At 43.9% G+C, this 13,541-nt stretch overlaps 1 protein-coding gene across 1 annotated transcript in view; it reads left to right on the top strand.

Moving 5' to 3' along the window:
- LOC308163829 (histidine ammonia-lyase-like) overlaps positions 1-7,635 on the top strand; it is a gene marked incomplete at both ends in the record, with an annotated part of 20,287 nt that extends 12,652 nt beyond the window's left edge. Inside the window, 3 exons of the mRNA XM_080538015.1 lie at positions 7,015-7,123; positions 7,290-7,359; positions 7,561-7,635. Of these exons, the coding sequence (XP_080394141.1) occupies positions 7,015-7,123; positions 7,290-7,359; positions 7,561-7,635 (254 nt within the window). The remainder of the gene's footprint in view (positions 1-7,014; positions 7,124-7,289; positions 7,360-7,560) is intronic.
- Positions 7,636-13,541: the final 5,906 nt, after the last annotated feature.

The following is a 13,541-nucleotide window of genomic DNA, read 5'->3' as shown; positions in this document are numbered from 1 at the left end:
AACAGGAAGGGGGGGACGACCACGTCTCCATGGGGGGGTGGGCCGCCCGCAAGGCCCTGAGGGTGGTGGAACACGTGGAGCAAGGTAACAGGAAGGGGGGGGGGACCACGTCTCCATGGGGGGGTGGGCCGCCCGCAAGGCCCTGAGGGTGGTGGAACACGTGGAGCAAGGTAACAGGAAGGGGGGGGACACCACGTCTCCATGGGGGGGTGGGCCGACCGCAAGGCCCTGAGGGTGGTGGAACACGTGGAGCAAGGTAACAGGAAGGGGGGGACGACCACGTCTCCATGGGGGGGTGGGCCGCCCGCAAGGCCCTGAGGGTGGTGGAACACGTGGAGCAAGGTAACAGGAAGGGGGGGGGGACCACGTCTCCATGGGGGGGTGGGCCGCACGCAAGGCCCTGAGGGTGGTGGAACACGTGGAGCAAGGTAACAGGAAGGGGGGGACGACCACGTCTCCATGGGGGGGTGGGCCGCCCGCAAGGCCCTGAGGGTGGTGGAACACGTGGAGCAAGGTAACAGGAAGGGGGGGGGGGACCACGTCTCCATGGGGGGGTGGGCCGCACGCAAGGCCCTGAGGGTGGTGGAACATGTGGAGCAAGGTAACAGGACCTGGGGGGGGGTGCAGGGTAGGACCTGGGGGGGGGGGGGGGGGGGGAGCAAGGTAACAGGAAGTAGAGGAACACAGGGAGCAAGGTAACAGGAAGTAGAGAAACACAGGGAACAAGGTAACACACAGCCATGGAGGACCAAAAACCATGTTCTCTGGCCTGGGGTGGTCCAGTGGTCCAGTGGTCTAGCACCATGGCCTGGGGTGGTCCAGTGGTCTAGCACCATGGCCTGGGGTGGTCCAGTGGTCCAGTGGTCTAGCACCATGGCCTGGGGTGGTCCAGTGGTCCAGTGGTCTAGCACCATGGCCTGGGGTGGTCCAGTGGTCTAGCATCTACCACCTTTGATACCTGCTGTAGTGATGTGTGTTGGTCTACTGGACTTGGACTCTTAGAGAGACTACTAGTACATATGCTACATACATGTTCACACTAGCTTTGAGCCTCACATCAAATCTATCACTAGAAATGCTTTTTATCATCTATGGAATATTGCAAAAAGCTTTTTCTCCGGCAAGCTGATGCTGAAGTGTTAACGCATGCTTTTGTTATTACCCGTTTGGACTATTGTAACGGTCTCCTTTCTGGTCTTCCGAAGAACGCTATTGGCCAGCTGCAATTAGTCCAAAATGCAGCAGCGAGAGTTTTAACCAAAACAAGCAGAAGAGCTCATATAACTCCTATTTTAGAGACTCTACACTGGCTTCCTGTTAAGTTCAGAATAGATTTCAAGATCCTTCTGCTTGTTTATAAAGGTCTCACTGGCACAGCACCAGAATATCTGAAAGACCTTTTGCTAGCATATCAGCCCAATAGAGCTCTCAGGTCTTCTGACGCTGGTTTTCTCTGTGTACCACATGTACAAAAGAAGAGATTTGGTGAGGCTGCATTCTCATTTTATGCACCCAAATTGTGGAATGCACTGCCAGTTTACATTAGGGATGCAACCTCAGCAAATATGTTCAAGACTAAAAACCCATATTTTTAATATTGCCTTTAAATGACTAAATAATTAAATTATGATTAGATAATGATTGGAGCACTTTGAGCTGCAACGTTTGCAGGAAAAGTGCTATACAAATAAAAAGTTATTATTATTATTATTATTATCAGGTCATAGGTTGCTACAGAGTAAAGTCTTTCTCTGCCACAGATCACAGTGTTCTGGAACACTCACCACCTAGAGTGTTTTATGTGTTTTCTACCTAGCAACAACACTTTGATTGGCTACAAAATGAAGCGTCATAGTCTATGCATCTTTGGTGAATAAAGTCACCCTCTGTACTCTAGTATGATGACAGTTTGAGTGACTTTATTCACCTCGGTGATAAATGAGTTATTCATTCACAGGTGTCAGGTAACAGGGACTTTATTCATCAGCTGTTGATGTTTGATATGCAGTGATGATAAAACCACCACAGAAACAGACCATTAGACAAACTTATAATATCACATAGATCTTCTCTCTCTCTCATATTACAATCACAGTCACCCTTATTAAACAGTTTTTAAGCATCTGATTCCCTTTCCAAGCCATTAAATCAATAACATTATTATCAAACGTACATTCTGTTAAATGTAATTACGTCACACACATGCATAGACTGAGGGACAACTTGTGTTTTTGTTTTAATAAGCCAGACAGCCGAGTCTGCTACCTCACCATCACCATTCTAAAGCTCTGGGACCTGTACTAGACTGATTATTAATGTGATCAATGGATTTGATCAATTCAAGTTCATTTAATTGAAGGTTAAAAGTTTGTGTGATTGACAGGAGAGATGATCAGAGGGGCAGAGTTTTTACCATCTTCATTCAGGCCAGGGCTGAAGTATGGATAGAGTTTCTCAGTGAAGGTGCAGCCAGTGAAAGAGTAGATCAGAGTCCTGGCCTCCACATCATAAAAGGAGACCTGGCCCTCCTCATAATCCACAAACACCCCCACCTTCTGGGGCTTCTCTCTCAGGGACAGGGGGACAGGAGGGTCAGCAGCTGCCTTGTACTCATTTCCATTTCTCAACTTTACAGTCCAGTATCCATCCTCAGGGCTCAGTGTGAAAACCCTCTACCTGTTGATGGACTCTCTGGCCACACCTACAGTCCATTTAGTCTTCTCCTTCACCTCCACTTCATAGTAAAACCTCCCTGAGGAGAAACCCTCCTTTCCCAAGACACAGGCACAATTGGAAAACCTCTCTGCGTTATTAGGGAGATTCTTTCTTGTCTCTCCATATCAAACTTGTATCCGTTGATACAGGCCATGCAGAAGTAAACATTTCCTGGAATCAATCAGATCTCGATAGTTTCAGCTATGGAGCTGTCAAGACTGTCTTATGAGATTATTCAGAGACCAATAATTATAACATTATTCTACATCACATAGAAAATAGTCCTTCAACCAAATCAATACGTTTTACATACTGAACTGTCTCTAAATAAATGATCACAAACTAGAGAGACCAAAGGTGACACCATAAAGCTATAACACCAGAGCTAGTCAGCTGACCATAATAAAACTGAGAAAAGATTCAGCTTTACTTGTCAAGTTCACCTTGCAACACAAACCCAATCTTTTCTATAAATATTTCAGTGTAAAAATAAATAAATAAATAAACATCTTCCAATGTTACTACTTATTTTATATTCAAAAAGTTGACATGATCCAAAAGTAGAAGTATTCAACACAGATGATGAATACAGGTAAAGCTTTGATCATGCTAACGTCTACTTTCAAATATCCAGGTCTTGTCTACTCACCTGAGTGGGTGTGCTGTACGCTGACACTAACTATCTTTATAGAGATTGCTGAAGAAACAGCGAGTTTGCTCCTGTGCCTGACCCCTATCAACCTCTCCACTTTAGTGTCACTTAAGGACAGTGACATCACAAGGCCACACCTTCCACAACGCTGCTGTGCTGTGTGTCCACCACACTGCTGCTCTTAAAGGTGCAGAACAGAGTTCCTGTCTTTGCATCACAGTATTCAGATGTGATTTTGGCCCATTCCTTTACACAGATTGTCTTTAAATCTTTAAGATTGCGGGGGGGCCCTCTTGTGAATCTGGATCTTTAGATGCTTCCACAAATGTTCAATTGGGTTTAAGTCAGGTGATTGACTGGGCCATTCCAACAAGTTGATTTTCTTTCTCTGAAACCAATTGCGAGTTTCCTTTGCTGTATGCTTTGGATCGTTGTCCTGCTGGAAGGTCCACCCACGTCTCATCCTCAGCATCCTGGTGGATGGCAGCAGGTTCATCTCAAGAATCTCCATTCCACTCCATGACTCCATTCATTGTTCCTTCAATGATATGAAGTCTGCCAGTACCACGAGAGGAGAAACAGCCCCACACCATGATACTTCCACCTTCAAACTTCACTGTTGGTATAGTGTTATTTGGGTGATTTGCTGTGCCATTTCTCCTCCAAACATGATATGTTGTGTGACAGCCAAAAAGTTCAATTTTGGTCTCATCTGACCAGAGTACAGTAGTGCTCCCAGTAGTTCACTGGCTTGTCCAAATGTTGTTTGGCAAACCTTAAACGAGCTTCAACATTTTTTCAGTAGTGGAGTCTTGCGGGCTGAGTGTGCACAGAGGCCATGGTGGTGGAGTGCATTGCGTACTATCCTTTCTGTCACAGTTGTACCTGCTGCCTCCAAGTCTTTCTGGAGCTCTTTCCTAGTGGTCCTTGGCTCTTTGGCTACTCTTCTAAGTATCCTTCTGACTCCCTGATCAGAAATCTTGTGAGGAGCTCCTGTGCGTGGCCTGTTGATGGTGGAGTGATGTTGCTTCCACTTACGGATAATGCCCCCAATGGTGCTTACTGGAAGATTCAGAAGTTGTGAAATACGTCTGTTGCCAATTCCATTTTCATGTTTTGCAACAATCTGGTTGCGAAGGTTGAGACAGCTCTTTGCTTTTAATCATCCATAGATGTTTGTTGTGTGGCACCTTGGTAACAAAAAAACCCTTTATAGCCCATCAATATAGGCCCCATCCCGATTCCCTTTTCTACCCCTATGGCTCGTTTTCGAGTGCCACTCGATTTCGAGCCAAGGCCTTCGAACAGAGCCACAAGCCGTAGGGGTTGAAATCTACCCCTATGAAATGGGACAACCCTTCAAGACTGATACGTCATCAGTAGTATCATAGAAAAGCATTGACGCTCGCGATTCATTCACAACTTCACTTTTACGCTATCAATCGATCAAACAAGACATCAAATAAAAAATAACAATGCTTCATTATCAGACCATGACAGAATAACGGCGCTCTAACCTGTATGAAACCTGTGCTCCTACCCTGCCAGTCTGCACTGATTTAGGACAACAGTGCAACAACTTCGCGGCTGAACTTTAGTTAAATTTACGGTGTCATATGCCATCAAAGGGAAACATGGAAAAATGCATGACTTGCATGACTTGCTGTCCACTGCATTAATTAACTACATGTCCTTGATGAGTCTCCCGCTCACTGCCCTCCATCAAAAATGGCACATCCATCGATAATATTACATAATAACAACTGCTCGGATTATATTGCGGGTTGTTTTGGTATAATAAGTGCCGCAGTACAACTATAGTGTCATATACCACCAAGGGGGGGAAATTCGCGCCTATCATGCACATATCAGCCTAACTTTAGATGGATAACTTTACATTAAATATGTCTACCATCATCCGCTGTCAAACACCACAATTTATTTCTAAATAAACATGATTGTACATCTCTGAAATGTGAATCGCGCACCGATGTATTTCTATGGGGAAGGCTGTGCTTGACGATTCCATTGGACTGACGCCGGGGCAGAGGAACAGGGTGACTGTCACCCTGTGACAAACGCGCAGATATGAGTGCTCCGGTGTCCTGCTTTGGTAGTCTAATGGAAGTGATCAGGTAGGCTACCAGTCCTCTACTGTTAAACCCGAGCGCGCTATGCGTGTTAAGCATAGGCACAAGCATAGGCACCTCGGCATAACAGCGATTTTTTGTTATGCTTGTTATAAAGAAAAGGTCTATAATGCATTGAAATGACATTAGTAGGTGTCATATGCCATCAGACATGGAAATATGTCATATGCGCGACTGTCGTCCACAAATCAGCCTGTAACATTAGACACAGCATCTCGACATAAAAGCAATTTTTTTGTTATGCTTGTTAAAAAGAAAAGGTCTATAATGCATTGTAATGACATTAAACTAAGATAATAAGATGGTTATCATAATTTTTCAAATCTTTATTAATAAGTAATTACAGAGAAAGTAAATGACATTTCCGCATTGAATAGAGCGACATAACATTTCTGTAGATCAGCGGTTCCCAACCTATGAGAGTACTGCAAGTGGGCCGCCAAATCATGGGCAAAACATTTTTTGATTTACGTTTTTTTGTTACAAAAACGTTTTAATTTTAAAAAGATAAAACATCTTGGATTGAACAGCCTTGATCGTATTGTGTGTGGTGTGCGCCGATATTTCCATCCGAAAAGAAGAAGTCAGCTCGCTTCTTGATTGGCTACATTCCATCCCGGACTCGCGAACAGGGTTGCCAGATGGGATCGACATTTTCCACCCTAACCACAGTCTAAAACCGCTAATTCCACCAAAAAAACCCGAGCCCATCTGGCAACCCTAGTCGGGAGTCGGGAGTTTCCCACACACATAAGGATGTTTGGTCGTATTGAACACATACAACATTTACGATCTTGGTATTTGATCACCTGCTATATAAAACATCGCCGCTCGGCTTTAATGGTTTAACCGCTATTATTATTAATTTTTTGCCACGTCGTTGTTTTGAGCGCTCGTGCGCGTTTCATGCGCTTCGCACGCTGCTGAGTGGGCCGCGAATACTGGAGAGATCTGTAAAGTGGGCCGTGAGTCCTAAACGGGAACCGCTGCTGTAGATGATTCGCAATGCATGCTGGAATCAAGCCATATGGCTTCGAAGCTAGTCTGGTCCTGAAATCGCTCCAAACGAAGCCGTGGATAGCCCTCCCCTTTACCCCTAGCCCTCGATGAAATATGAATTGGGACACCCCTACCCTAAACGTGAACGCGCAAAACGAAGCCATAGGGGTGAAAACGAAGCCGTATGGGTGAATTGGGATTGGCCCATATTCTAACCCAGCGGACATTATTGGAGGTAGAGTTGCCTCCAATTAGTTATGGTTTTCAGCTGGTTCCTTGCCTTTCCTTGCTGTGGTGTACTGCTTTTTTCTTAGTGTGTTCAATACTTTTTTCCTGTTTCATTCCACTTTATTACACAACTTTATTTACATATGGACTTTAATGTTACTTTTTTTGTCTGGACTGTCTTAGTTAATACCAAAGTCTGGTGCAAATTTCACTTGAATAGGCTCATTGGAAATACATTTACTGGACAAAATGTTGATTTTCTATCTCCAGTTCTGGCCATAGAGCTGCTGGCGGCCTGCCAGGCCCTGGAGTTCCTGAGACCCCTGAAGACCACCGCCCCCCTGGAGGAGGTCCACGCCCTGGTGCGCTCCGTCGTCAGGTGAGGTCACCTCCAACACCAGTTCTAGACCTGTGGTCATGGTGAGGTCTAGACCTGTGGTCATGAGAGTTCTAGAGCTGTTGTTATGGTGAGAGTTCTAGAACTGAGGTCATGGTGAGAGTTCTAGAACCTTCCTGACCAGGTCATCCTGATCTCTTCCCATCAGGCCGTGGGAGAAGGACCGTCAGATGAGCCCTGACATCGAGGCGGCTCACACACTCCTCAGAGAAGAGAAGGTACACACACACACACACACACACACACACACACACACACACACACACACTCTCCTCAGAGAACAGAAGGTACACACACACACACACACACACACACACAAACACACACACTCCTCAGAGAACAGAAGGTACACACACACACACACAGGATGTAGTAGATCACTCAGACAGGAAGTAGATCACCCCTGTGTGTCTCCTCAGGTGTGGGCGGCGGCCCAGCCCTACATGGACCAATACAGAGAGAGGATGGGCCTGAAGCCACACCCCCTGGACTGAAGCCACGCCCCTTAATAATAGTAATAATAATAATAATCTTAGATTTGTATAGCGCCTTTCTCAAACCCAAGGACCCTTGACTGAAGCCACGCCCCCTGGACTGCTCTGACCCGTCTGACTGAAGCTGTCACCATGAGTTGACTCTTGTGACGGGGGGGGGGGGGGGGTGTTAGGGGAGAGGGGGGTGTTAGGGGAGGGGGGGGGGTGTTAGGGGTGGGGGGGGGGGGTGTTAGGGGGAGTTAATTTAAAGTTTGATTATGAGACAATAAAGACTAAAACAATCAGCTGACTCATGTGGACTTTAATGAGGTGATGTATGGTACTGGGACTCACCACTGACCTCTACCTCAGCCTCTACCTCCCTCAGCCTCCACCTACCTCAGCCTCTACCTCCCTCAGCCTCTACCTCCCTCAGCCTCTACCTACCTCAGCCTCCACCTCCCTCAGCCTCTACCTACCTCAGCCTCTACCTCCCTCAGCCTCTACCTCCCTCAGCCTCTACCTCCCTCAGCCTCTCCCTCCAGTGTTTCCTCTATATGCATTGATTTAGGGTGTAGTAAGTTACAATAGGTTACAATGTTGCAATTAACCTCGTCTCGGTTTGTGTTCGCGAGGCGACGCGCTTGCAAAACAAATTTCATAGATTATGAACAGGACACGGAATAGAAGTCAGACTGCAGGGGGGGCGAATACAAGATTTATTTCATGGAATGTTAAAGGTTTGAATGGACCTGAAACGGACCAGAATATTTGCACATCTTAAACTTTTAAAGTGGGAAATTGCTTTCTTACAAGAGACACATTTGATGGTTAGAGATCACAGTAGACTTAAAAAATCAGGGGTTGGCCAAATGTTTCATTCAGACTTTAATTCTAGATCACGTGTCACAGCAATCATAATCCATAAGAAAACACTATTCAACGCCACTGATATTATATCTGACCCGCATGGCCGTTTTATCATTGTCTCAGGGTCCCTCTACCATAAACCGGTACTTTTGGTCAATGTGTATGCACCCAATTGGGATGACGAGAAATTCATGGAAAAGGTAATTTCATTTATACCCGACCTAAACTCACGCTGCCTTATTTTTGGTGGCGATCTAAACTGCATGATTAATCCTTCCTTAGACCGTTCCAGACCAAAATCAAAGAAACCCTCCAAGATGGCTAAAATGTTGTCAGCGTTCATGGACCAAATTGGATGTGTCGATCCATGGCGCTTCCAATTCCCTCATGATAAAAAATGCATCTTTTTTTTCCACACGTCCACCATTCGTAAAGCAGAGTTGATTACTTTTTTATCGACAGAACATTACTTCCCTTTCTCAAAAACGTAGAATATTCAACCATAATTTAATCTGACCATGCCCCAGTACTATTGGATCTGTCCTTCCCACTTAACTACTCTGACCGTGCTCCATGGAGACTTGATACCACACTACTAACAGATAAAGAATTCTGCCAAATGATTTCAACTGCCATAGACAATTTCTTGGAAACCAATAGGGAGGATACTGTTTCTCCCTCCCTGCACTGGCAGACCCTTAAAGTAGTAATAAGGGGGGACATTATTACATACACATCTAGGGGGCAAGAACAGGAACAACTTCTCAATTCAATGATTGACATAGATCATCAATACTCTGCCTCTCCCACTCAAGAGCTTTACAAAACTAAGCTGAATCTCAAAGCCAAATATGAGTTATTATCATCCGATAAGACAGAACGTATGTTGCTGAAATCACAAGGCTTTGTATATGAGGATGGGGAAAAGGCTGGTAGAATGTTAGCGCATCAATTAAAATGTAAATCCTCTGACCAACAGATTCCACAAATTAAAAGAGAAAATGGGGAGCTTACAACTGACCCCCTCGAAATCAATGAGACTTTCAGGGCATTTTATTCCAAATTGTACACCTCTGAGGCACCCAATGATGATACCAATATACAACATTTCTTCACAAATTTAAATGCCCCTGTTATCAACCCTGTTCATAAAGCAGAACTAGAACTACCCTTCCAACACACCGACATTTCGAATGCAATCACAGCTATGCAAAGTAGTAAGGCCCCGGGCCCTGATGGATACCCCATCGAATTCTACAAAAAAATCTCAACCAAATTAACTCCCCTCATCTTAGAAATGTTTAATGAATCAATGGATAATGGGGCCCTGCCACAGACACTAACAGAGGCATTCATAACCCTTTTACCGAAACGCTGCTCAACAGCGATGTCAAGATATTAGCTAAAGCACTCGCCCGGCATCTAGAGTCCGTCACAGACGAGGTGATCTCCCCTGATCAAACTGGCTTCATGTTAGGCCGCCACTCATTCTCTAACATCCGAAACCTTCTAAATGTCATACATTCTCCTACATCCGGGGAGGTACCTAAGGTGGTTATCTCCCTGGATGCGGAGAAGGCTTTTGACAGAGTGGAGTGGGCGTACTTATTTGAATGTCTGAAAGCTTTTGGCTTTGGACCCACTTTTATTGCATGGATCAGACTACTATACTCATCTCCTAAGGCATGGGTCACCAACAGGCGGCACGCGGGCCAGATGCGGCCCACCAAAGCTTTCCATCGGGCCCGCCGAATATTCATGTTTTTACGGGGTTTAAGTTTTTTTTTTTTTTTCCGAAAATGAGGGAAATACCGTTTAGAACATAGATTCATATAGTTCTTACAATGCAGGAGGAGTCAGACCTACCTCATTCACAAAGCTGCAGCCTTGCTTCTGGTTGGGCACTAAATAGCAGTAGCGAAGCTGAAACTAATTCCCCTCTTTTATTAAATGGAATGCGGCAGACGTAGCGCTATTCTCATGCAAGAATGAGGACAAATTCATAGCTCTCATTTAACATTTCGTTGTATTTTATTTTTTCACATAGCCTACTCATAGGCCTATTTAACATTTCGTTTTATTTATTTTTTCACTCTTTGTTGCTCTTGTTTAACATTTCGTAACATTAACAGTGACTTAAATAACTAACTTCTCAGTCAGAAAATGAAAAAGATTAACATCACTTAAATAAAAAAAATAGCATGGCAAATGATAGGCCTTCATTGCCAGAAATGTTGTTTTCAAGTCGGTCAGTCAAACGTTCACCGCGGCATCCTGGTATCGCCTGGCATCTGTAGCCTATATCAAATAAAACGGTAATAACCAGGTCATTAAATTACACTTTAACAATGGATAAACCATGCCATTTAACATAGCAACAATAAAAGCCTATGTCTGCAATACTCACATTTTGTTAATGAGAGAACTAACATCTCCCCTCTGACGCCAACTTCTTAAAATCAGGCTGGAGGTCCTCGTGAATGGCTTCAGATTCCAGCACAAACTTGCGGTACAGGCGATGCTGCGTACTGGAAGTTCCTCTGATGAAGTTAATTATTTTCATTGTTTTGTCCATAACCTCTTTCAGATCCCCACTTAGTTTGGCACACAGCACGCCAAAATATCTCGATTGCCCCCTGGTGGCTGGTTGGATAATAGGTGTCAGGAGTCTGTTCACACTGATAATAGGCTAATAATCATTAATAACATTAATTTAGTAAGAAAATGAAAATATTAAACAGTATGCTAATAGTACTATATACAATAGTATGACTAAATAAAATAATTATATATATATACGTATATATATATTAAAGTCCGGCCCCCACAGTGTATGCTTTGAAAAATTCTGGCACTTGGACAAATATAGTTGGTGACCCCTGTCCTAAGGCATCGGTAGTTACGAACGGGAAACGCTCCACATTTTTTTTTTGCATTTCCCATATAGTTCAGATGCTGCATAGATTTGGTAGCTTTTCGGGATACAAGATCAACCTCACTAAGAGTGAATGTTTTCCAGTGAACAACCTAGCTCTCGCAATCCCACAATGTGACTTGCCCTTCCATTTGTCTAAATCTGGCTTCAAGTATTTGGGAATAAATATTACACGGTCCTTCTCTAAACTACATCAAAAAAGCTTCACGCCCCTCGTTAATAAATTAAAAGAGGATTTACAGAAATGGAGGTCCATTAATTTATCACTGGCAGGGAAGATCAACTGTATTCTTGGATGAACGTTCTACCCCGATTCCTCTACCTTTTTCAATGTCTCCCTATAATACTCCCAAAGTCCTTCTTCTTGTCCATTGATAAGTCCATATCATCTTTCATTTGGGGGGGTAAAGTCCCTAGAATACAGAAAAGACTTCTACAGCGACATCGGTCCCAGGGCGGACTGGGCCTACCAAATTTGCTTTATTATCACTGGGCTGCCAATATTCAGAAAATCATATACTGGGTCCATTCACCACAGCCGTCTTGGTGCGAAATAGAAAATGAGTCATGTCTTTCAACATTACTCTCCGCCTTGATTACCTCCAAACTCCCTCTCTCTGCCCCACACTACACCTCTAACCCTGTTGTTGTTAATACATCACAATTGGTACATACATGGTATGTTGGTATACATGGTCACAATGTCGACGCCACTTTGGTTTAAAAGATTTCTCCAGCCTAGCCCCTATCTGCAATAACCACCTTTTTGTCCCCACCAGAATAGACAAAGCTTTCGCCTTATGGAAAAGACTCGGTCTCTCCAAATTTAAAGATCTCTATACTGAGGGCATCTTCTCGACCTTTAATCACCTCTCTCAAAGGTTCAACCTTCCCCGCTCAAGTTATTTTCGATACCTCCAGGTCCGACATTTCATAAAAATGTTGGATCCAAACTTCCCAAATGCACCACAACCTTCTGCTATAGATGATATCCTCCAAATTCCTCCCAATCTAAAAGGCCTAATTTCAAGTATTTATTTTAGCATATTATCTCTCGGAGACACTTCCTTCCACAAAATTAAAGAGAAATGGGAGGAGGAGCTAGGAGGCGTAATACCCGATGACTCCTGGACTGAGGCTCTGACGAGAGTTAACGGGAGCACATCATGTGCTAGACTAGGCGTAATCCAATTTAAGGTCCTGCATCGAATTCACCTTTCCAAATCTAGGCTAGCCAGAATCTATCCTAACGTAGATGAGAATTGTAGTAGATGTCATAACGCTCGGCTCCGGCAACGCTAACACACATGTTTTGGTCATGTCCCTTATTATTTGATTATTGGTCAGCAGTTTTCAGGACCCTCTCACAGGCACTAGATCTGAACCTGCAACCTAACGCCTATTCAGCTATCTTTGGCATAGCGCCAACTGACCAACAGATTATTAACAAGCATAAAGACATTGTGGCATTTGCCACTCTACTGGCTCGTAGGAGGATTTTGCTTTGTTGGAAATCCCCCAAACCACAGAATTCCTCCTTATGGATGACTGACCTTATGCTTCACTTGAATCTTGAAAAGATTAAATACACACTTAGGGGGTCCAAAGACCGCTTCTATTTCACCTGGAACCCAATTATATCTTATTTCAACAAACTAAAAACCCTCCCTGACAATGCAAGTGCGCTGGATGCTGAGTGATGACATATGTTGTGAATCTATTTATCAGGATAAACCCCTCGAGATGCATCATCTCGTTCTAGAGAGGGACATAATATTACAATCATAACATTTATGATATCACAGACCAACACGGGACATGTTCGTGTTTTGTGAAGAAAAAAGAACAACTGAAAAGTATTGTTTTTATATCTGTAACATCTGCCTTACTCTCAATAAAAAGTAAAAACAAAAAAAAAACGCTTCTCCATTACTGTATACACAACAGACCTGGGGCCTCATTTATAAAAAAGTACTTGAAAGTCATCTTTGACTTTCACGTAAGCACATTTTTCTAAACGGACGTAAGCATTATTTATGAAACGAGCTGCGCTTGTTTAACATTGCGTACGTGCTTCCTTCTATAAATACCAAATATACTTTAAATTGAACGCAGGTGAATA

Source organism: Nansenia antarctica (assembly GCF_963989245.1).
Source record: "Nansenia antarctica genome assembly, chromosome: 8".
In the NCBI taxonomy this organism is placed as follows: domain Eukaryota; kingdom Metazoa; phylum Chordata; class Actinopteri; order Argentiniformes; family Microstomatidae; genus Nansenia; species Nansenia antarctica.
Note: the sequence above shows the minus strand (reverse complement) of the source record. Positions and strands in the feature narration are given on the sequence as shown.